This window comes from Bos javanicus, chromosome 5 (assembly GCF_032452875.1).
Source record: "Bos javanicus breed banteng chromosome 5, ARS-OSU_banteng_1.0, whole genome shotgun sequence".
Lineage (NCBI taxonomy): Eukaryota > Metazoa > Chordata > Mammalia > Artiodactyla > Bovidae > Bos > Bos javanicus.
The window spans coordinates 41,888,384-41,911,649 of record NC_083872.1 but is presented as its reverse complement, the minus strand read 5'-3'; the positions used below and the strand labels follow the sequence as shown (position 1 = coordinate 41,911,649).

Genomic DNA, 23,266 nt, shown 5'->3' with positions numbered 1-23,266 from the left:
TAAATCATAATTGATACTGCAGAAGTACAAAAAAAGTTAAGAAATTACTGTGAATATTTGCCAACAAATTTGATAACCTAAAAGAAATGGACAATTTTCTAGAAACATACAGCTTGCCAAAACTGAGTAAAGAAGAAATAGATAAATTTAACTGGTCAATTGCTAGAAATAAAATAGAGTCTATAATAATAATAATAAACGCCCCTACAAACATAAGTCTAGGACCAGATGGCTCCACAGGTGAATTCTACCAAACATACAAAGAAAAAATTATACCAATTCTTTTCAAACTCTTCCAAAAAATTGAAGAAGAAGGAATACTCCCAAAGACATTCTATGAAGCCACCATCAGTCTGATACTAAAATCAGACAAAGATACCACCAAGAAAGAAAATTACAGGCTAACATCCTTGCAATTATTTTATTTTCTTAAAATTGTTTTGTTTTATTGAAAAGGATCCTGATTGAGACATGTTTATGAAAAAAATAAAATCTGAACTGTTTCTTTACAAATCTTAAGAGACTGGAAAAGGTCAGTTTTCATTCCAATCCCAAAGAAAGGCAATGCCAAAGAATGCTCAAACTACCGCACAATTGCACTCATTACACTAATAGCACATTACACACTATCAAAGTAATGCTCAAAATTCTCCACGCCAGGCTTCAACAGTATGTGAACTGGGAACTTCCAGATGTTCAAGCTGGATTTAGGAAAGACAGAGGAACCAGAGATCAAACTGCCAACATCCATTGGATCATCAAAAAAGCAAGAGAATTCCTGAAAAACATCTACTTCTGCTTTATTGACTATGCCAAACCCTTTGACTGTGTGGATCACAACAAACTGCAGAAAACTCTTAAAGAGTTGGGAATACCAGACCACCTGACCTTCCTCCTGAGAAATCTGTATGCAGATCAAGAGGCAACAGTTAGAACTGAACTTGGAGCAAGAGACTGGTTCCAAATCTGGAAAGGAGTATGTCAAGGCTATATATTGTCACCCTGCTTATTATTCTATTCAGAGTACATCATGCGAAATGTCAGACTGAATGAAGCACAAGCTGGAGTCAAGATTGCCAGGAGAAATATCAATAACCTCAGATATGCAGATGACACCACCCATATGGCAGAAAGCGAAGAAGAACTAAAGAGCCTCTTGATGAAAGTGAAACAGAAGAGTGAAAAAACTGGCTTAAAACTCAACATTCTGAAAACAAAGATCATGGCATCTGGTCCTGTCACTTCATGGCAAATGGATGGGGAAACAGTGGAAACAGTGACAGACTTTATTTTCTTGGGCTCCAAAATCACTGCAGATGGTGACTGCAGCCTTGAAATTAAAAGATACTTGCTCCTTGGAAGAAAAGCTATGACCAAGCTAGATACATATTAAAAAGCAGAGATACTATTTTGCCAACAAAGGTCCATCTATTGAAACTATGGTTTATCCAGTTGTCATGTATGGATGTGAGAGTTGGACTATAAAGCTGAGCACTGAAGAATTGATGCTTTTGAACTGTGGTGCTGGAGAAGACTCTTGAGAGTCCCTTGGACTGCAAGGAGATCCAACCAGTCCATCCTAAAGGATATCAGTCTTTCCAATAAATATTCAGGGTTGATTTTCTTTAGAACTGACTGGTTTAATCTCCTTACAGACCAAAGGACTCTCAAGAGTCCTCTCTAGCACCACAGTTTGAAAGCATCAGTTCTTTGGCACTCAGCTTTCTTTATGGTCCAATTCTCACATTCATACATGACTACTGGAAAAACCATAACTTTCACTAAACTGACTTTTCTTGGCAAAGTGATGTCTCTGGCTTTTAATATACTGTCTAGATTTGTCATAGATTTTTTTCCAAGGAGCAAGCATATTTTAATTCTGTTGTTGCAGTCACTATCTGCGTTGATTTTGGAGACCAGGAAAATGAAATCTGACACTGTTTCTACTTTTTCTGTATCTATTTGCCATGAAGTGATAGGACTGGATGCCATGATCTTCATGTTTGAATGTTGACTTTTGAGCCAGCATTTCCACTTTCACCTTCATCAAGAGGCTCTTTAGTTCCTCTTCATTATCTGCCATTAAAGTGGTTTAATCTGCATATCTGAGATTGTTGATACTTCTCCAGGTAATCTTGATTCCAGCCTATGAGTCCCCCAGCCCAGCATGTCATGTGATGTACTACTATGCATATAAGTTAAATAAGCAGGATGATAATATACAGCCTTGACATACTCCTTCCCAATTTTGAACCAGTTCGTTTTTCCATGTGCAGTTTTCCATGTCCATTGTTGCTTTCTGTCCTGCATACAGGTTTCTCAGGAGTCAGGTAAGGTGGTGTCTGGTATCCCTATCACTTTATTAATTTTCCACATTTTTTTGTGATCCACACAGTCAAAGGCTTTACTGCAGTCAGTGAAGCAGATCCTTTTTTTTCCAGTGCCACCTGGGAAGCCTCAAAAATGTGTAAATAGAGCTTCTATTATTGTTGCGTTACAGTGACTAGTTTGAGCATTCTTTGGCAAGGTCTTTCTTTGGGATTGGAATGAAAACTGACCTTTTCCAGTCCTATGGCCACTGCTGAGTTTTCCAAATTTGCTGGCATATTGAGTGCAGCACTTTCACACCATCACCTTTTAGGATTTGAAATTGATCAACTGGAATTCCATCACCTCCACTAGCTTTGTTCGTAGTGATGCTTCTTCCTAAGGTCCACTTGACTTTGCATTCTAGAATGTCTGGTTGTAGGTGAGTGATCTCACACCATCATGATTATCTGGGTCATGAACATCTTTTTTGTATGGTTCTTCTGTGTGGGCTTCCCTGGTGGCTCAGACGGTAAAGTGTCTGCCTGCAATGCGGGAGACCTGGGCTCGATTCCTGGGTCGGGAAGATCCCCTGGAGAAGGAAATAGCAATCCACTCCAGCACTCTTGCCTGGAAAAATCCCACGGACGAAGGAGCCTGATAGTCTACAGTCCATGGGGTCGGAAAGAGTCGGACACGACTGAGCGACTTCACTTTACTTTCTTTGTATTCTTGCCACCTCTTCTTAATATCCTCTGCTTCTATTAGGTCCATACCATTTCTGTCCTTTATTGTGCCCATCTTTGCATGAAATGTTCCCTGCTGCTGCTGCTTCTAAGTCGCTTCAGTCATGTCCGACTCTGTGCGACCCCGTAGATGGCAGCCCACCAGGCTCCCCCATCCCTGGGATTCTCCAGGCAAGAACTGTGGAGTGTGTTGCCATTTCCTTCTCCAGTGCATGAAAGTGAAAAGTGAAAATGAAGTCGTTCAGTCGTGTCTGACTCTTAGCGACCCCATGGACTGCAGCCAACCAGGCTCCTCGGTCCATGGGATTTTCCAGGCAAGAGTACTGGAGTGGGGTGCCATTGCCTTCTCCAGAAACGTTCCCTAGGTGTCTCTAATTTTCTTGAAGAGATCCCTAACCTTTCCCATTCTATTGTTTTCCTCTATTTCTTTGCATTGATCACTGAGGAAGGCTTTCTTATCTCTCCTTGCTATTGTTTGGAACTCTGCATTCACATGGGTATATCTTTCCTTTTTTATTTTTGCCTTTTGGTTCTCTGCTTTTTTCAGCTATTTGTAAGGCCTCCTCAGACAACCATTTTGCCTTTTTGTATTTCTTTTTCTTGGGGTTGGTTTTGATCACTGCCTACTGTACACTGTCATAAACTTCTATCCATAGTTCTTCAGGCACTCTATCAGATCTGTTCCCTTAATCTATTTGTCACTTCCACTGTATAATCATAAGGGATTTGATTTAGGTCATATCTGAATGGTCTAGTGGTTTTCCATAGTTTCTTCCATTTCAGTCTAAATTTTACATTAAGGAGTTCATGATCTGAGCCACAGTCAGCTCCCGGTCTTGTTTTTGCTGACTGTTTATAGAGTTTCTCCATCTTTGGCTGCAAAGAATATAATCAATATGATTTTGGTGTTGACCATCTCGTGATGTCCATGTGTGGAGTCATCTTGTGTTGTTGGAAAAGAGTGCTTGCTCTTTGTTGGCAAACAGTGCGTTTTCTTGGCAAAACTGTTAGCCTTTGCCCTGCTTCATTTTGTACTTCAAGGCCAAATTTGCCTATTGTTCCAGGTATCTCTTGCCTTCCTACTTTTGCATTCCAGTCCCCTATAATGAAAAGGACATCTTTTGGGTGTAAGTTCCAGAAGGTCTTATAAGTCTTCATAGAACCGTTCAACTTCAGCTTCTTCAGCATTACTGGTTGGGGCATAGACTTGGATTACTATAATATTGAATGGTTTGCCTTGGAAACAAAGATCATTCTGTCATTTTTGAGATTGCACCTAAGTATTGCATTTTGGACTCTTTTGTTGGCTATGAGGGCTACTCCATTTCTTCTTGCTTACAGTAGTAGATATAATGGTCATCCGAGTTAAATTCGCCCATTCCAGTCCATTTTAGTTCACTGATTCCTAAAATGTTGATGTTCACTCTTTCCATTTCCTGTTTGATCACTTTCAGTTTACCTTGATTCATGGACCTAAAAAGCAGAGGCATTACTTTGCCAACAAAGGCCCATCTAGTTAAAGCTGTGGTTTTTCTAGTAGTCATGTATGGATATGAGAGTTGGACTGTGAAGAAAGCTGAGTGCCAAAGAATTGATGCTTTTGAACTGTGGTGTTGGAGAAGACTCTTGAGAGTCCCTTGGACTGCAAGGAGATGAAACCAGTCAATCCTAAAGGAAATCAATCCTGAATATTCATTGGAAGGGCTGATGCTGAAGCTGAAACTCCCAATACTTTGGCCACCTGATGTGAAGAATGGACTCATTTGAAAAGACCCTGATGCTGGTAAAGATTGAAGGCAGGAGGAGAAGAGGATCACAGAGGATGAAATTGTTGGATGGCATCACCGACTCGATGGGCATGAGTTTGAATAAGCTCTGGGATTTGGCGATGGACAGGGAAGCCTGGTGTCCTGCAGTCCATGGGGTCGCAAAGAGTTGGACGCAACTGAACGACTGAACTGAACTGACAGTGGCTAGAGAACTGAAAGGGCCTAGAAACCTTCTCATGGAAGAAGAAATTATCCAGAACTGGATATTTTAAATTTGAGTCTAAATGATAATGACTGAAGTTTAGTCTAAATCATCTCCAAATACTGGATGCAAAAGAGGCATAAGATCAATTTTGTCCAGGGTTCTTCTATAGATAACTCTGCAGAAATTAGAGAAATGTTAAAAAGTACATTCCTGGTCAATATTTAAGAGAAATTGTGAAAATCAAAGGAGACAGAACTGACAAGGTGATGACTCCCCTTCATCTGGCTTACTCAACTAGAGACAGTTTAGCAGGGATGTATTTTGTTTGCAAATATAGATTTTAAAAGAAATTTTTAAAAATACAGATATTATACCTTGTGTCAAACTTATTTTGAAAAGTAGATCTCTTATTTATTAGTCATGAGACTGTAGCTGACTTATTTATATCTTTTGTCATTTCGTCTACCTCATCTAGACTAGTGATAGCATCTTTCCTTCAGGGTTATATGGAAAAATCAATGTGATGATATATTGAAATCGCCCATGTTCCATAAATGCACTAAATCAGCTGCTAATAATTATTTAAAATTTTTATGGAAGGCTTCCAAAATTATTCACAGATAGATTTTAAAAAGCAAGAATATCACTTCAAGAAAATGAAACAACTTACATGTTTAAAATATAAAGGGGGACTTACCTTTGTAGTCCAGTGTTAAAGACGCCATGCTTCCAACGACGTTTATGATTTCCTTTTTCTACTTACTTTGGATTTAGTTTGCTCTTCTTTTTTTCTATTTTCTTAAGATGTACGTTTAACTTAGTAATTTGGTATCTTTCTTTGAACATAGATATTTACAGCTGAAAAGCCATGCTCAGAGGTCAGTCAATGATGAGTTGGAGGAGGTTTTTAAACACCTTGAGTATAAGACCTCACGTTCGGTCAGGGATGAGTGCCATTTTTCAAAGACATTTGAGTGGCATTGTTTCCAACTAGAAGTTTGCTAAATATCTAAATATCTGTGTATATAACATGTATTTTTCTCTGTTTTTAAGTTTTTTTTTTTATTACGGATTCTCTACTACAAATTTTCTACTATAGATTTCTCTCCATTAGGATTAGAATGTTTGTTTTCTATTTCTTGTGTTTGGGATGTGTTGAGTTTCTTGGATTTGTGGACTTACTGTTTTTACCAAATTTGAAAAAAATTCAGTCATTAATTTTTCAAATATTTTTTCTGATACTTCTCCCCTCTTCTTTGGGAATCTAAATAATATATAAAGTTGTCCAACTGAAGTTGTTAAACAGTTTACTGATGCTCTATTTATTTAAAAATTTTTTCCTTTCCTTTCATTTTATATAGATTTTATTAGAACTTCAAATTTACTAATTGTATCTTCTTTGGTATCCAATACCGGTAAATCTATTCAGTGCATTTTTCATCTCTAGAAGTTTGATTTAACTGCTCTGTTTATTTTCCAGATGTCTATTCAACATGCTTAATCTTTTGTCTAGCTTCTTGAAATAAGGAATATAGTTAGAATAAATCTTTTAGTGTCCTTGTGTATAAAGTTAAAGTATATCATTTTGTGTCATTTCTTAGTCTGTTTCTAACAACTGATTTTCCTCCTTATTAGAGACAGCAACTTTCTGCTTCTTTGCAGTCCTGATAATTTTGTTTAGATTCTACACCTTGTAAATCATCTTTTTGGTTTCTGGAAGTCTCATATTCCTATAGATCATCCTAAGCTTTGTTCTGGGATACAGTTTAGTTACTTGGAAGTAACATGATTATTTTGAAACTTGCATTAGAATTTGTTAAGCAGCACCAGGTACACCTTCATTCAGTCTGTGGCTACTTTGCCCTCTGCTGAGGCAATACTCTTCTGAGTCTTCTCTAGTTTTCTTTGGATTACAAAATTTTCCACTCTGGTTGATGGAAACACAAAATGTTCCCATCTTTGAGTTCCTGAAATTGTCCCATCTTCTCATGTTGGATTTCTTTTCCCAGTCTTGAGTAATTGCTTCATATGCATTTGCTGGTGAGTACTTGGTTAAAAATTTGATAACTCTCTGTAAATCTCCAGAGCTTGCTTTTTTGAAACATCCTCCTTCATGGTACTCTGCCTTGTGAATTCTGTTTTCTGTGGTCTCCCTGAACCCTCAGCTCTGTTTCCTCAAGAAGGGAATTCTTAGGACTCTGACTAGGTTTCTCCAAGTATTCTGTGGCATGGATACAGACAGTCTCAAGGCAGTAAACTAGGGGCAGTTATGGGGTTCATTTAATTTGCTTTCTCTCTCTCAGGAATCATTATCCTGTTATACCTAATGGCCAATGTCTGAAAATCATTGTCTCATGTATTTTGTCTAGTTTTTGAATTGTGTCAGTTGGGAGGGTTAATCTGGTCTCTTTTACTTCATGTGGTCAGTCAAAAGTCCTGAAATTCATATTTACCCAGCAATCAGACTGATATTTTCCAAGGCAGAAAGTAGTTGATTTTGTTTTTGTACTTAGAATCTTAAAGTATTTCTTATTACTCTTTTCAGAAATAAAGCTCTGCATGATTTTTGGCCCTTTTGTGTTTAAACCTTAACTCATAAGTTTTCTTTTACTGATTATAATCTGGTCTTATTCCTCCTCTTTTCATTTCTCAAACATGCTGTAGATTTTGCATTTGTGCTTATTAGTCCATCCCCCAGAGGTGTATTTACTCCTTTCTTCACATGTGTAACCCTTCTGTACCTTTAGCTTACTTATCATTTCCTTATTAGGGACTTTGCTGATAAAACTATCTGAAATAGGACCTCCAACATGTTATTCCATCATGTGATCCTGTAGCATGTCTAAAGGAGCTGTTAGTATCTTTTTATTTGTTTAATTTTTTCCATTCATTGTACTTAATAATTGTTAATTATTTATTTGTTTAATATATTTTTTCACTAGAATGTAAACTCTACTGTCTCCTTACTACATAGTAGGCATACATTGGGCACTAGTGGTAAAGAAGTCCCTGCCAATGCAGGAGACAAGAGATGTGATTTTGATCCCTGAGTCAGGAAGATCCCCTGGAAGAGGGCATGGCAACCCTGAAGAATCCCAGGGATGGAAAAGTCTGGTGGGCTATGGTCCATCAGGTCACAAAGAGTTGGACACAACTGAAGCAACTTAGAAACAGCAGGCTTATATTAAATACCTGTTGAATACTGTTTATTCAGATAATAACTTTATCACTATTTTGGTATATAATTTTGATAAATTTTATATTTATCTCTAGGAAAAATAAATTGTTAAGGAAACTGTATTTATTTGTCTTAATATGTCTTTTATATGTTTACCATCATTTCTCTCTTCCATTTGCATAAGTAACAATTCTTCCCAACATTCGGTCCCCAATTCAAATGCCACCTGCCTGATTTATCTCAATCAAAATAATTTCTCCTCTCTATGTACTGTGGTAATAATTGGCTATAGGATAGCCCTTTTCACTTTCTAAATTTTTTTTTTTGCATCTTCTAGTCTATTTCATGTGAACAACAACTGTTTACTATACACTTTTCTATTGCCCGCATTTTTGCAAATTTTTTTTGTGTTTAATTTTTTATTTAGTTGATTTAAAATATTATTATATTATCATAGAAACAGTACATGTACCTTTTAAGAAAAATAAATTCAGACAACCAAAAATAAATTTTTAAAAAAATCACAATTTCACTCCCTATAGATTACTACTGTAAATACCTTATTTTTTAAATTTATTTTAATTGGAGTCTAATTACTTTACAATATTGTAGTGGGTTTTGCCATACATTGACATGAATCAGCCATGGATTTACATGTGTTCCCCATGCTGAACCCCCCTCCCTGCTCCCTCCCCATTCCATCCCTCTGGGTCATCCCAGTGCACCAGCCCTGAGCACCCTGTCTCATGCATTGAACCTGGACTGGCGATCTGTTTCACATATGCTAATATACATGTTTTAATGCTATTCTCTCAGATCATCCCACTTTCGCCTTCTCCCACAGAATCCAAAAGACTGTTCCATACATCTGTGTCTCTTTTGCTGTCTCGCATATAAGGTTATCAGTACCATCTTTCTAAATTTCATATATATGTATTAGTATATTGTATATGTTACTGTATATGTTACTGTATCAGTGTTTTTCTTTCTGACTTACTTCACTCTGTATAATAGGCTCCAGTTCCATCCACCTCATTAGAACTGATTCAAATGTGTTCTTTTTAATGGCTGAGTAATATTCCATTGTGTATATGTACCACAACTTTCTTATCCATTCGTCTGCTGATGCACATCTAGGTTGCTCCCGTGTCCTGGCTATTATAAACAGTGTTGCGATGAACATTGGCTACACGTGTCTCTTTCAATTCTGGCACATTTTTGCAAATGTTTAGAATGATTATTTACATTTGTAGTATGCTTTCTAACTTATGCAGTGCTTTTAAATTTATTTTCTCATTTAGAGTAACAGAATTTTCTTTGGTGTTGATAGTGTATATTATTGCATACTGTAGGTTATGTCTTTTGGTATAACAGAATAACATTCAGTTCAGTTCGGTTCAGTTGCTCAGTCGTGTCCGACTCTTTGCAACCCCATGAATCGCAGCACGGCAGGCCTCCCTGTCCATCACCAATTCCCAGAGTTCACTCAGACTCACGTCCATCGAGTCAGTGATGCCATCCAACCATCTCATCCTCTGTCATCCCCTTCTCCTCCTGCCCCCAATCCCTCCCAGCATCACATCTTTTCCAATGAGTCAACTCTTCGCATGAGGTGGCCAAAGTACTGAAGTTTCAGCTTTAGCATCATTCCTTCCAAAGAAATCCCAGGGCTGATCTCCTTCAGAATGGACTGGTTGGATCTCCTTGCAGTCCAAGGGACTCTCAAGAGTCTTCTCCAGTACCACAGTTCAAAAGCATCAATTCTTCGGCGCTCAGCTTTCATCACAGTCCAACTCTCACATCCATGCATGACCACTATAAAAACCATAGCCTTGACTAGACGGCCCTTTGTTGGCAAAGTAATGTCTCTGCTTGTCAATATGCTATCTAGGTTGGTCATAACTTTCCTTCCAAGGAGTAAGCGTCTTTTAATTTCATGGCTGCAGTGATTTCATTATTCTACCCCAAATACCAGTAAGACCCGTATTGAGAAATAATGCAGGATCATGACCTGTGAGCATTCATGGACAAAACATCTCTCTCTCCTTAGTACCTTAATACTGAAATATTTTATCTCTCTGTCCACAATACATGACATACTCACTGCCTAGAACAGAGTAGTGCATTAATTAAAAATAAAATTGGAACTCAATCATAGTTTTAGTTGGTATCTCTAATCTCTGGGAAAAAAACCAATACTATGTAAATTTGTAGCTACTAAAGGCAACAAAATTCAGAATATCTTGATTTCCAGTTACTTTCCATGATAGTTTTGATACTTTTATATAAATTGGACATAGTTTAGAATTATGATTTCTGCATTAGAAGGGAATTTGCAAGGTACTTAGACCTTTTTTTCTAATTCATCTTTTCTCTTGGATTTATTATCAATACTTATGTATACATTTGTATGTATATTGCTCTTCCTTGGAAACTTGAGAGAGATTTTGATAGGTTGAGGTCCTTGTTAGACTGAGAAATATCTTATAGAATGTCCTAATAACAATTTTATTTGACATTTTAACACTAGGTGCCGGGGTCCTGCCCCGGCTGATCCAGGGTATTCGAAGTGGGGATGGCGTCGGCGACCTATTTATTTAAATATTTTATCAAAGATATAAAGAGTAATAGGATGAGGATAGTTCAGTAGGAAAATTCAGTGGAGAAAAGAGGCAGAGTAGCTTGGTTTACACGGGAGACCAATAAAACTTCAAGACAAGAAGCTTGCACCACTTACGTAGGCCGCAGGCATCCTTCCGTTCTCCCGAAGGAGAGAAGACACTGAGGCCTCCCCGGTCGGATCTTAGAAGCCCAGGCATAATTAGTAAGCATGGCGGGTTCCGCGCTCCAGATGGAGACTCAACCAGAGTGAGAGAGAGAGCGACATGGGGAGACCAGTATTTTGAGAAACTGATCCCAATTCTTTATTTTCCGTGGTCTACTTTTATACACTGAGATGTCATGCAAAAGTCACGCGGGGCCAGCAGTCCTGACTTTTATCAAAGTCAGGTGCTTCATACAAATGTATACAGAGGTCTTAGGGGTGTTACATCATCTTCTGGCCAGAGGGGCCTACTGACAATTTATGACCCTCTCCTTGTGACAGCGGTCAGTCAACCAGGACACTTATTTCTCCAGGGGTGATTATTCTTAAAACAGACGCCACCCAAATAAAGTTACATTCCTATAGGGTGACGGTGTAGTGGGTTTTAGTTAAGGAAAGAATTTACTTAGCCTAAGGTCTAACATGATTAATATCAAAGGTTAATACTTATTTCTTCTATATATTCATTAATGTGTGTAAGGGCAGGGGATGTGGAGACTTAGCAACAAACATTGGCTCAACAAATGAAAAACCCTTCACCAATACAATTTCTAATCAGCCCATTATACTAATAGTTTTCTAACTTTTCTAAGGAACCTGTTTTTAGAAGGTTTAAAGCATCTCGTACCTCTCACGGTTGGGAGGCTGTGAGCAATCACATGTGGCCGGACAAGCCTGTCAGGCAGGCTAGAGAACCTTCAGAGGAGTTTGTAGGTTAAAACACTCTTATCACGTCCAGGAATTATTATTAACTGGAGCTCTAGGTTAACTCCTTCTCCGAAAGAGGTGGTGGGGGACAGCCCCCCGTAAAGTCAGAGATGTAGGTGAGAGCACAAAGTAGTAAAGTAGGCAGGCTCTGGTAATGGGGGTAGATGCTCGAGGAGTTCCAGGGGGACTCCTGAGGCTCGATCCCGCCTTTGCGTATGTCGAGCCTCCTTCCTCATGACCTTTGTCACGGGCAGAGTACCTCACTCTGGCCCCCAACAACTAGGGATAATTTTCTTCCTTGCATAGTCTTCAAAATATCTTTATTTAAATGAAGCAGTATTTATGTTCAGAGTTTGTCTAGGTTATTCCATAGACATTATTATGGGATTAGTCATCTTTTGTTAATATAATGCAAGTTGAACTAAATACTAGTATTTCATGTTGAAGTACAAAATTAAGTATAGATTATTTTTATACTCACTAAGATACTAGGATAGCATATTAAACAAATTTCCACTCAAGGCAATATCATTTATTTAAATTAAAAAAATGTAAACACGGCCTGCTTAAATGTTAATAGCTACTCAATATGTTCCGTTAGAATTTAGCTTCAGGTGTTTCTGAATGAGAATGCCCTGCTCTTTTCTTGCTAAATATGTTTTTATTTATCCTAAAGTCCAGGAAATAGAAACTTCCTTACAAGGACACCTACTGTAGTTGTAGGTGAAGATGGTGGAAGCATGGATGAGAGAAGACAGTCACCCTTCATTACTGAAAGTAACTCATTACAACATATTTGGAAAGAAAATAGAAAAAAGTTTTCAAATGAAGATATGAACCAGCAAACCTCCAGCCTTCTATCAGATAACTGTGACTCTTTTATTAGTAAAAATATGATCAATTTATTAAACATAGACCAACAGAAGATAAAGGAAACCTTTGACAAGTATGGTTATGATAATACACGAGATACGTATGCAGTCATTGATTCTGATAAAAACCATTTCACGGATAGCCACATTAAAAGTATTTTTACAGATCTAGAGTTGGGTTTTAGTAATTCTACTTTTAAAATATCAAGTCATTCAGAAAAGTGTCAGCCAAACAAGATTTGCCAGAAAGAGTACAAGAATAATGAAAGAAATAATTTTAGTACATCTTTTGAGAAAGATTTTTATTCAGCCAGCTCTAATGAAAAAGGTTGGTGTTATATATGAAAATGTAATTATCTGTTGGATTTTTTTTTGTTTTTAGTTTTAATGAATATATGTGTGTGTATGTGTGTGTGTTTTGAGGAATCTGAAATTAAAAATAGGATGACATTATATGACATTGTGAACCAGTGCCATCCCTTCATATGTGTCATACTAAGGTTTTATTTCAATGCATACTTTTATTTTAAAGGAAAATTTGAAAATGATTACCAAGAGAAGATATACCAGGAAAAAATACAGAAATACCAAGTGAATCATATGTAAGTTTTTAGAAGAATCTGAAGAATGCCAGTTGTTGTCTAAAATAACGCACTTTGAAGGATACAAAGTGAAGTAGACATATTGCTGTCTTAGGGTGGGCAGACTGGACTCAGAAATCAGTTGTCAGGGACTTCCCTGGTGGTCCAGTGGCTAAGATTCAATGCTCTCAATGCAGGAGGTCCAGATTCAATTCCTCCTCAGGGAACTAGATCCCACATACAACAACTAAGAGTTTGCTTGCTGCAACTAAAGACCTGGTGCAGCCAAATAAATATTTTTAAAAAAATCAGTTGTCAGAACCTTGATAATATCACCCTAGTTGATAATTTGGTCCTCATATTAACCAGTGCAAAAATATCTAAGTTGTAGTGTTCAGCCGCTCATTTGTGACTGCAGCCCTCCAGGCTTCCCTGTCCGTCACCAACTCCCAGAGCTTACTTAGACTCCTGTCCATCGAGTCAGTGGTGCCATCCAACCATCTCATCCTCTGTCATCCCCTTCTCCTCCTGCCTTCAATCTTTACCAGCATCAGGGTCTTGTCTAGTGAGTCAGTTCTTCACATCATGTGGCCAAAGAATTGGAGTTTCAGCATCAGTCCTACCAATGAATATTCAGGACTGATTTCCTTTAGGATAGACTGGTTGGATCTCCTTCTGGTGTTAGTTGTGTTGGTTAACTCCTCGTAGCGTTAGTTGATTTGAAAAAACTGATTGATGTGTTCAGCAAGTTTATTTACCCTCCATAATGTCAATTTATTAATTTATAATAAGAAATAGAAGGATGACATATATAGGAATGCTGACTGGCACGAGAAGCATATTTTCTACATTTTGGCAGCTCTCCATGGGAAATTTGCTTGGTTAATGTAGACTCAGAATTGAGGGAGTAATAGAAGTCAAAGGTTAATAGCATAAACAAGCATATCAACAATTTATAGGACTGATATTATAGATAATTAAAACGGTTCAGAATAAACAACTTTCTTGGAAATAGTTATGATTTATTTATTTATTATTTATTTTCAGTCTTGGTAATTGAAAATCATGAATTAGAATAGATTTTTATTTTGAGAATACTTTCTTAAGAAATATGTAAAATATCTATTAGTACAAAGAATATTAGATGCCATTTTTATGGGACTGTCACTAAATTAATTAAAAAAGAGATTCACCATTTATTTAACAAAATCAGCTTAGGTTCTTCATTGTAAAAACTTCCAAATATTCAGTCCCATGAATGAGAAATAGAATGTTAAAACTTGAATTTTAAAATATACTTTATGAAGATGATTTAGAATATGGCTCCCAACTCTATATGCAGATACTTATCACTTGAGGGTGTTTTTAAAATAGAAAATATCAAGTTTGGCCTACATATAGACTCCTTAAGATAGAGCTTGTGAATCCTTATTTTTAAAAACTTCCCTATAATCTAGAGAAGGAAATGGCAACCCACTCCACTATCCTTGCCTGGAGAATCCCATTGACAGAACAGCCTAGCAGGCTACAGTCCATGGGGTCACAAAGAGTTGGACACGACTGAGTGACTTCACTTTCCCTTATAATTCTGACCTTTAATCAACTTTGGGTGTCATAATTTAGAACAGTAATTTCAGAGGGATTAAAGCACATTCTAATACTGTCTTATTTATAACCCTTAGAGATAATATCCCTTTGGAAGAATTGCATTCTGAGCAATCATGGGACTTTGGAGTTGGTGAGGTAAAGTACAGTCTTACATTTTCTTTCCAGTTAAGTGAGTTGTATTATCATGTCATATCTTAGTATTTGAAATTAATTTTGGTTAGCTCTTTCTGAAAAATTTCTGTTTAGGGTAACCTTTACGCATTTTTTTTTTACTTTGGGAAAATTATTGCTTGGATCTAGAAATAAAATTAACAACATTTTAGAAACTGTAATGTGCCTTATTTCAAACCAATATAGATGAATTTAAAGTTCTTTCTGTAAGTCCTGTAAAATTTATTCCAGGATGAAATTTATTTACAGGTTTAAATGTGCTACAGGTGAATATAGTTATATATTTAAGAATACTGAAACTTATATAAACATTGGTTACTTAAGTCATAATACCTGCTCATTAAAAGGGTGTATGAATCATTCATTCACGAAAGAATACACGTTCTATTCAAGAGTGCATGGAACATTCTCTAGGATAGACCATATACTAAGACATGAAACCAGCCTCAATAAATGTAACAGGATAGTAATTATTAATATTCCAAACATCTTTTCATGACACAACATTACAAATTGAGAAATCACAGAAAGAATGATGAGAAAACATGATTATATTTAGACTGAAACATGTGCTTTATATAATACAGGGAGTCCAGCCTGGTGCTCTGTGATGACCTAGAGGGGTGGGATGAGGGAGTGGGAGGAAAACTCTTGTGGGGGGTGGGTGGCATGGCTGATTTACATGGTTGCACTAAAGAAATTAACATAAAATTGTAAAGCAACTATCCTTCAATTAAAATTTTTTTTAAATGTGCTACTAAAGAACCAATGAGCTGATGGTGAAATCAAAAAGAAAATAAGAAATTAGCTTGACATAAATGACAATGAAAAAATAACCTCCAGAGCTTCTACTGTAGCAGCTTGGGACCAGACCCTGCCCCTGACATGGCAGTGATGGCCACTGAGCTGAGAGGAAGTCCTGCTTCAGAGAGGAAGTCCAGGCACTAGAACCCTGAGCAGGCTCTAGTGCTTCTGTCTTTAGCATCACCCCCTTCCAAGGTGATCACTACCAGCACAACCTGAAGAAAGACATGCCTAGAATCCACATCAATCCAGTCATCCCACCAAAGACATTGGGCACATGCAGTCTGCATACGGATGCTCCCACATAAGAAATACCCCTTCAAGACCACACTAGGCAAATATTTCACCTAAATTCATAGAGGCATAGAAAGTTAAATACAAAGGCAGAGAAACTATTCTCAATTGGAAGAGCAAGAGAAAGCCTCTGAAAAACTAATGAACAAACAATTTACCAGATAAATAATTCAAAACACCAGTAATAAAACTGTTAACTGAATTAGGGAAAATAATCTACCTAAACATTGGTCACTTTAACAAGGATCTAGAAAATATTAAAAAATGCAATACAAAAAGATAATTCAGTATCTGAGATTAGAAAAAACAGACTAGAAGGAATGAATAGCAGACTAAATGATGGAGAATGCATAAATGATCTGGAATTTAGTATAATGGAAATCACTAAATCAGAACAACAGAAAGACAAATGAAGAAAAATGAATGTAATCTATGAGATCTCTAGTATAACGTTAAGGGTGTCAACATTCACATCATAGGGCTGCCAGGAGAGGAGAGAGAGTAGGTTAATAAAAATGTATATGAAGATACTATGGCTGAAAAATCCCCAAAACTAAAGAAGGAAATAGATGTTCAGGGACAGGAAGCAAAGAGGGTTCCAAATAAGATGAACTCAAACAGACCCATAGTAAGACATATAATTAAAATGTCAGTTCTAAGAGGGAAATTTACAGCAATACAGGACTTCATCAAGAAGCAAGAAAAATTTCAAAAAGAAACCAAAACCTACCACCTAAAACAATGTTCAAACTACCATACAGTTGCATTCATGTCACATACTAGCAAAGTAATGCTCAAAATCCTTCAAGCTAGGCTTCAGCAGTAGGTGAACTTAGAACTTCCAGTTGTACAAGCTGCATTTAGAAAAGGCAAAGGAACCAGGGATCAAATTGCCAGCATTCGCTAGATCACAGAGAAGTCAAGGGAATTCCAGAAAAACATCTGCTTCAGTGAGTACACTAAAGCCTTTGACTGTAGTTCACAATCAACTGTGGAAAATTCTTAAAGGGATGGGAATATCAGACCATTTAATCTGCCTCCTGGGAAACCTGTATGCAGGTCAAGAAGCAACAATTAGAGCCAGACATGGAACAACGGACTGGTTCCAAATTGGAAAGGAGTACATCAAGGCTGTATATTGTCACCCTGCTTATTTAACTATATGCAGAGTACATCATGCGAAATGCCGGGCTGGATGAAGCACAAGCTGGAATGAAAATTACCGGGGAAATACCAATAACCTCAGATATGCAGATGACACCACCCTTATGGCAGAAAGTGAAGAACTAAAGAGCCTCTTGATGAAAGTGAAAGAGGAGAGTGAAAAAGCTGGCTTAAAACTCAGCATTCAGAAAACTAAGATCATGGCACTGAACTGGACTGAAAAGTTTGTGGTGAAAAACCTGGTGCTGGTCTTATGAGGCTTCCCTTGTACATAACAAGTTGTTTTTCTCTTGCTGCTTTTAAGATTCTCTCCTTGTTTTTAACTTTTGATAAGTTAATGTCTTTATGAGTCTCTTTGGATTCATCTTTCTTGGAACTGTATTGTCTTCTAGTATTTGGAAGGATGTTTACTTTCCCATGTTAGGGAAGTTATTGGCTATTTTTTTTCAAATCATTTTTCTGCCGTTTTTAATTCTTCTGTTCTTTTTTGGACTCCTGTAATGTGAATATTGGTCCACTTGATAGTGTCCCATAAGTCCTTTACTGCATTTTTGTATTTTCACTCTTTTTCATTCCTTTATCTTTTTTTGATACTCTGATTGGCTAGGTTCCTTTCCCTATTTTCAGTCTTCTGATCATTTCTTCATCTTAATCTGGTCTTCTGTTGAAGCTTTCTATTGTATTTTTAGGCCCAGTTATTGTATTCTTAGGCTCTGATTTCTGTTTGGGACTTTCCTTTATTTTATGTTTCTTTGTTGAAATTCTCACTTTGTTCACATGTTGATGTCCTGACCTCAGTGATCAATTATTTTGACCGTTATTTTGTAAGGTATAAGGTAAATCAGTTACCTCCATTTCAATAAGGTGTTTTTCTAAGGTTTTATCTTTTTCTTTCATCTGGAAAATATTCTTCTGTTTCTTCATTTTCCTAACACTCTGTTGGTTTTCATGCATTAGATAAGAAGGTTGCCTCTCATAGTCTTGAAGGAGTGGCTTCATGTAAGTGATGATCACTGTGTTTCAACCTTGCCCTAGGTCTTGGTTGTCTCTCAAATTTTTGTGATTGTCTAAGCATCTTAGTTTACTTTAACTGGCTCCTAGTTGTGGGTATGCCAGAACCTGCCAGTCAAAATATAGGTTTAGTCTGATTTGAAGCTGGACCCTCAGCCAATAGCTTATAAGATATGTAAATATACTTTCATGAGAAGACTTTGAGATGTGGATTTCTGTCTGCCCCGTCTATACTGAGACCTGGTGTGATAACCAGTTGAGAGTTTTTATTTGTTTGCTACCACCCTATTGAACAAAGAAACAATTCTCAAACACCCTGTCGAACCCTGGAGAGGAAATGGCAACCCACTGCAGTATTCTTGCCTGGAAAATCTCATGGACAGAGGAGGCTAGCAGGCTATAGTCCATGGGTTCACAAGAGTTGGACATGACTTAGTGACTACACCAACAACCAACAACCTGTTAAACCTGTGAACACTAAGCCACACAGGCCACTGGAGCCAGATATCAAGAGACGTGTCCTTTGGGCAGCAGCCTCAAAAGTCAGGGTACCAGATGTGTGCTACCAGTGTCAACTGAAAAAAAAAATCACATCCTGAAAGTTGAATTATGTTTTTTGTGTTTTTTTGGATTTTTTTTTGAGCAGGCATACTAGGGTCTTTTGCCCAGGGGACAGTCTCTCAGATAGCTCCAAGGAACTGTTCCTTCAGGCTAAGGGAGGAGTCAGAATATACAGGTGTTTTTACAAAAGCAGCAAACAGTCAGCACTAAAGGATCATTAAAGAAAAACCAGATATCTCAAGTTATTGAATATAGCACTTCTCTATGTGTGAGAAGAAGCAAGTGCTGGGCTTCTTAAAATAATTTCTTTGATATATACCTTAACTCTCTAAGTCCAGTATCCTGTTTTCTCATCCTGAATCCCATCAGGGTGCACCCATAGGTGGAGGGGGCAGAGGAGGCTGTACTAGCTGGTGTCTTGAACAAAGGCTGTAAACATCCTTTGTTTACTGATATGGCAGGTAACATTCATTGTGACAGCTTAGAATCTGGCAGAAGGAAAGGGCAAAGATAGCACCTGCTGAGTTCTGAGGTCTTCGAAAAGTATTTCAGTATGCCTTAAAAGTGTGTCAAATAAGAATCCTGTCCCTGAGGCTGAAGATTTAAGATACACAAGTAGGCCTCTTTCACAGAAAGATTTGAGGGTATGTTTCAGTCTGCTGCCTCTGTGCTGTGCTCTGAGGGGAATGACTATCTGAGAACTATTTCTCCATTTGTTACAGTGCTACAGGACCTCTGAGTATAAGATTCATTGGCTACCAGATCCAGGCAGACAAAGGATGGAAACCATAAAAGCTAGGGTACCAGCTGTGTGTATAATCTCATCTCTGGGAGATACTGGTGACCTAGATCAAAGCAGAAGGAGCATGAAGATAATGCCTAGACTCTCAGGTCCCTGGAGAGAATTACAGCCTGCCCTTAGATGTGTTTAATCAGAAGCCTTCTGTTAAGGCCACATCTATGAAGATAAACTAATAGGCTTCTTTCACAGAAAGATTGAGTGTGTCAGTGGGCTGCCTATACTCTAAGCCCTAGAGAGTAGTCACATGGAGCTTGTGTAAACCCTTTGAGAACTGGATCTCATGGACACAGACTTTACTGGCTTCCAAAGCTCGATATTTAGGAGGGTCATCTCAGTAATCAAATATAAGGTTCAAACCATTAGCTCTTAATGAAGACACTTTCAGTTGTAGGTTCCTTCCTGATTGTGGGTTGCTGCACCTGGGGTGAGGTTTATGGTGTCTCAGAGTAATCTAAGATTGATCTCAGCCTGTTCTACCTGCCTCAATGTGAGGGTTTTGTTTTTTTTTTCTCATCTAGCCAATACGTTTACATTTCCTCAATTTGGCTCTTAGTTAGTTGTTTCTTTCAGATGGGTATATCTTTCCTTTTCTCCTTTGCTTTTTGCTTCTCTTCCTTCCTCAGCTATTTGTAAGGCATACTCAGACAACCATTTTGCATTTTTGCACTTCTTTTTCTTGGGGACGGACTTGATCACTGCCTCCTGTACAAAGTCACGAACCTCCATCCATATTTCTTCAGGCACTCAGTCTACCAGATCTAATCTCTTGAATCTATCACTTCCAATGTATAATCATAAGGGATTTGATTAAGTTCATACATTAATGATATAGTGGTTTTTCCCTACTTCCTTCATTTAAGTCTGAATTTTGCAATAAAGGAGCCATGATCTGAGCCACAGTCAGCTCTTGGTCTTGTTTTTGCTGACTGTACAGAGCTTCTCCATCTTTAGCAGCAAAGAATATAATCAGTTGGATTTCGGTTTTCACCATCTGGTGAAGTCCATGTGTAGAGTCATCTCTTGTGTTGTTGAAAGAGGGTGTTTGCTATGACCCATACATTGTTTTGGCAAAACTCTGTTAGCCTTTGATGTGCTTCATTTTGTACACCAAGGCCAAACTTGCCTGTACCTCCAGGTAGCTCTTGACTTACTACTTTTTTATTCTAGTCCCTATGATGAAAAGGACGTCTTTCTTTTGGTGTTAGTTCTAGAAGAAGAGCAAGGAGAGAAAAGAAAACCTTCCTAAGTGATCAGTGCAAATAAATAGAGGAAAACAGTAGAATGGGAAAAATTAGAGATCTCGTCAAGAAAATTAGAGATATCAAGGGAATATTTCATGCAAAGATAGGCACAATAAAGGACAGAAATGGTATGGACCTAACATAAACAGAAGCTGTTAAGAAGAGGTGGCAAGAATACACAGAAGAACTATACAAAAATGATCTGAATGACCCAGATAACCACGATGGTTTGATCACTCACCTAGAGCTCCACATCCTGGAATGCGAAGTCGAGTGGGCCTTAGGAAGCATCACTATGAACAAAGCTAGTGAAGGTGATGAAATTCCACTTGAGCTATTTCAAATCCTAAAAGATGATGCTGTGAAAGTGCAGCACTCAGTAAGCCAACAAATTTGGAAAACTCAGCAGCGGCCATAAGACTGGAAAAGGTCAGTTTTCATTCCAGTCCCAAAGAAAGGCAATGCCAAAGAATGCTCAAACTACCACACAACTGCACTCTTCTCACACACTAGCAAAGTAATGCTCAAATTTTTCCAAGCCAGGTTTCAACAGTATGTGAACTGGGAACTTCCAGATGTTCAAGCTGGTTTTAGAAAAGGCAGAGGAACCAGAGATCAAATTGCCAACATCCACTGGATCATCGAAAAAGCAAGAGAGTTCCAGAAAAACATCTTCTTCTGCTTTATTGACTATGCCAAAGCCTTTGACTCTGTGGATTACAACAAACTGTGGAAAATTCTTCAAGAGATGGGAATACCAGACCGCCTGACCTGCTTCCTGAGAAATCTGTATGCAGGTCAAGAGGCAACAGTTAGAACTGGACATGGAACAACCAACTGTTTCCAAATTGGGAAAGGAGTACATCAGGTTGAATATTGTCACTCTTGATTATTTAACTTATATGCAGAGAACATCATGTGAAATGCTGGGCTGAATAAAGCACCAGATGAAATCAAGGTTTCCGGGAGGAATATCAGTAACCTCAGGTATGCAGATGACACCACTCTTATGGCAGACAGCGAAGAAAAGCTAAAGAGCCTCTTGATGAAAGTTAAAGAGGAAAATGAAAATGTTGGTTAAAACACAACATTCAAAAAACAAAGATCATTGCATCCAGTCCCGTCACTTCATAGCCAAAAGATGGGGTAACAATGGAAATAGTGTGAGATTTTATTTTCTTGGGCTCCAAAATCACTGCAGATGATGACTGCAGCCATGAAATTAAAAGATGTTTGCTCTTTGGATGAAAATATGCTGTCTAGATTGGTCATAGCTATACATCCAAGGAGCAAGCATCTTTTAATTTCATGGCTACAGTCACCATCTGCAGTGATTTTGGAGCCCAAGAAAATAAAATTCAGAGGCATCACTTTGCCAGGGCATGCCTGATAGCTCAGTTGGTAAAGAATCCGCCTGCAATGCAGGAGACCCTGATTCGATTCCTGGGTTGGGAAGATCCGCTGGAGAAGGGATAGGCTACCCACTCTAGTATTCTTGGGCTTCTCTTGTGGCTCAGCTAGTAAAGAATCTCTCTGCAATGTGGGATACCTGGGTTCAATCCCTAGATTAGAAAGATCCCCTGGAGAAGGGAAAGGCTACCCACTCCAGTGATGTGGCCCGGAGAATTCCATGGACTGTATAGTCCATGGGGCTGCAAAGAGTCAGACACGACTGAACGACTTTCACACATTCACTCACTTTGCCGACAAAGGTCTGTATATTCAAAGCTATGGATTTTCCAGTAGTCATGTATGTATGTGAGAGTTGGACTATAAAGAAAGCTGAGCGCCAAAGAATTTATGCTTTTGAACTGTCGTGTTGGAGAAGACTCTTGAGAGTCCCTTGGACTATATGGAGATCAAACCAATCAATCCTAAAGGAAATCAGTCCTGAATATTCATTGGAATGATGGATGCTGAAGCGGAAACTCCAATACCATGGCCACCTTATGTGAAGAACTAACTCATTGGAAAAGACCCTGATGCTGGGAAAGATTGAAGGCAGGAGGGGAAGGGGATAACAGAAGATGAGATGGTTGGATGGCATCACCAACTTGATGGACATGAGTTTGAGTAAGCTCTGGGAGTAGGTGATAGACAGGGAAGACAGGCGTGCTGCAGTCCATGGGGTCGCAAAGAGTCAAATAGAACTAAGCAACTGAACTGAAGTAGTTGTTTCTTTGGTGGGGGGTAGGGGAATGAGGGGGTGGAAGAAATTGTTCTGTATGTAGCTTAGATTCAGTGTGTCCATGGAAGGAAGTTCAGGATCCTCCTACATTGCCATCTTTAACTGCAGCCTATGAAATTTTGAAATAGTGGAGGAATACAGTTTAAATATGTTTGTTTAAAATGGGAAGTTAATCACTAGAGAAATGGAGACAGATGGAAGAATGTCAGAATGTAAAAGAGTGGGAATGTCA

General features: G+C 38.1%; 1 protein-coding gene across 2 annotated transcripts in view; it reads left to right on the top strand.

Moving 5' to 3' along the window:
• Positions 1 to 23,266, top strand: part of REDIC1 (regulator of DNA class I crossover intermediates 1) — an 84,536-nt gene that overhangs the window by 40,742 nt on the left and 20,528 nt on the right. For both annotated transcript variants that reach the window (XM_061416465.1, XM_061416466.1), the window contains exons 7-9: positions 12,414 to 12,937; positions 13,142 to 13,211; positions 14,873 to 14,933. In XM_061416465.1, coding sequence (XP_061272449.1) covers positions 12,414 to 12,937; positions 13,142 to 13,211; positions 14,873 to 14,933 — 655 coding nt within the window. The remainder of the gene's footprint in view (positions 1 to 12,413; positions 12,938 to 13,141; positions 13,212 to 14,872; positions 14,934 to 23,266) is intronic.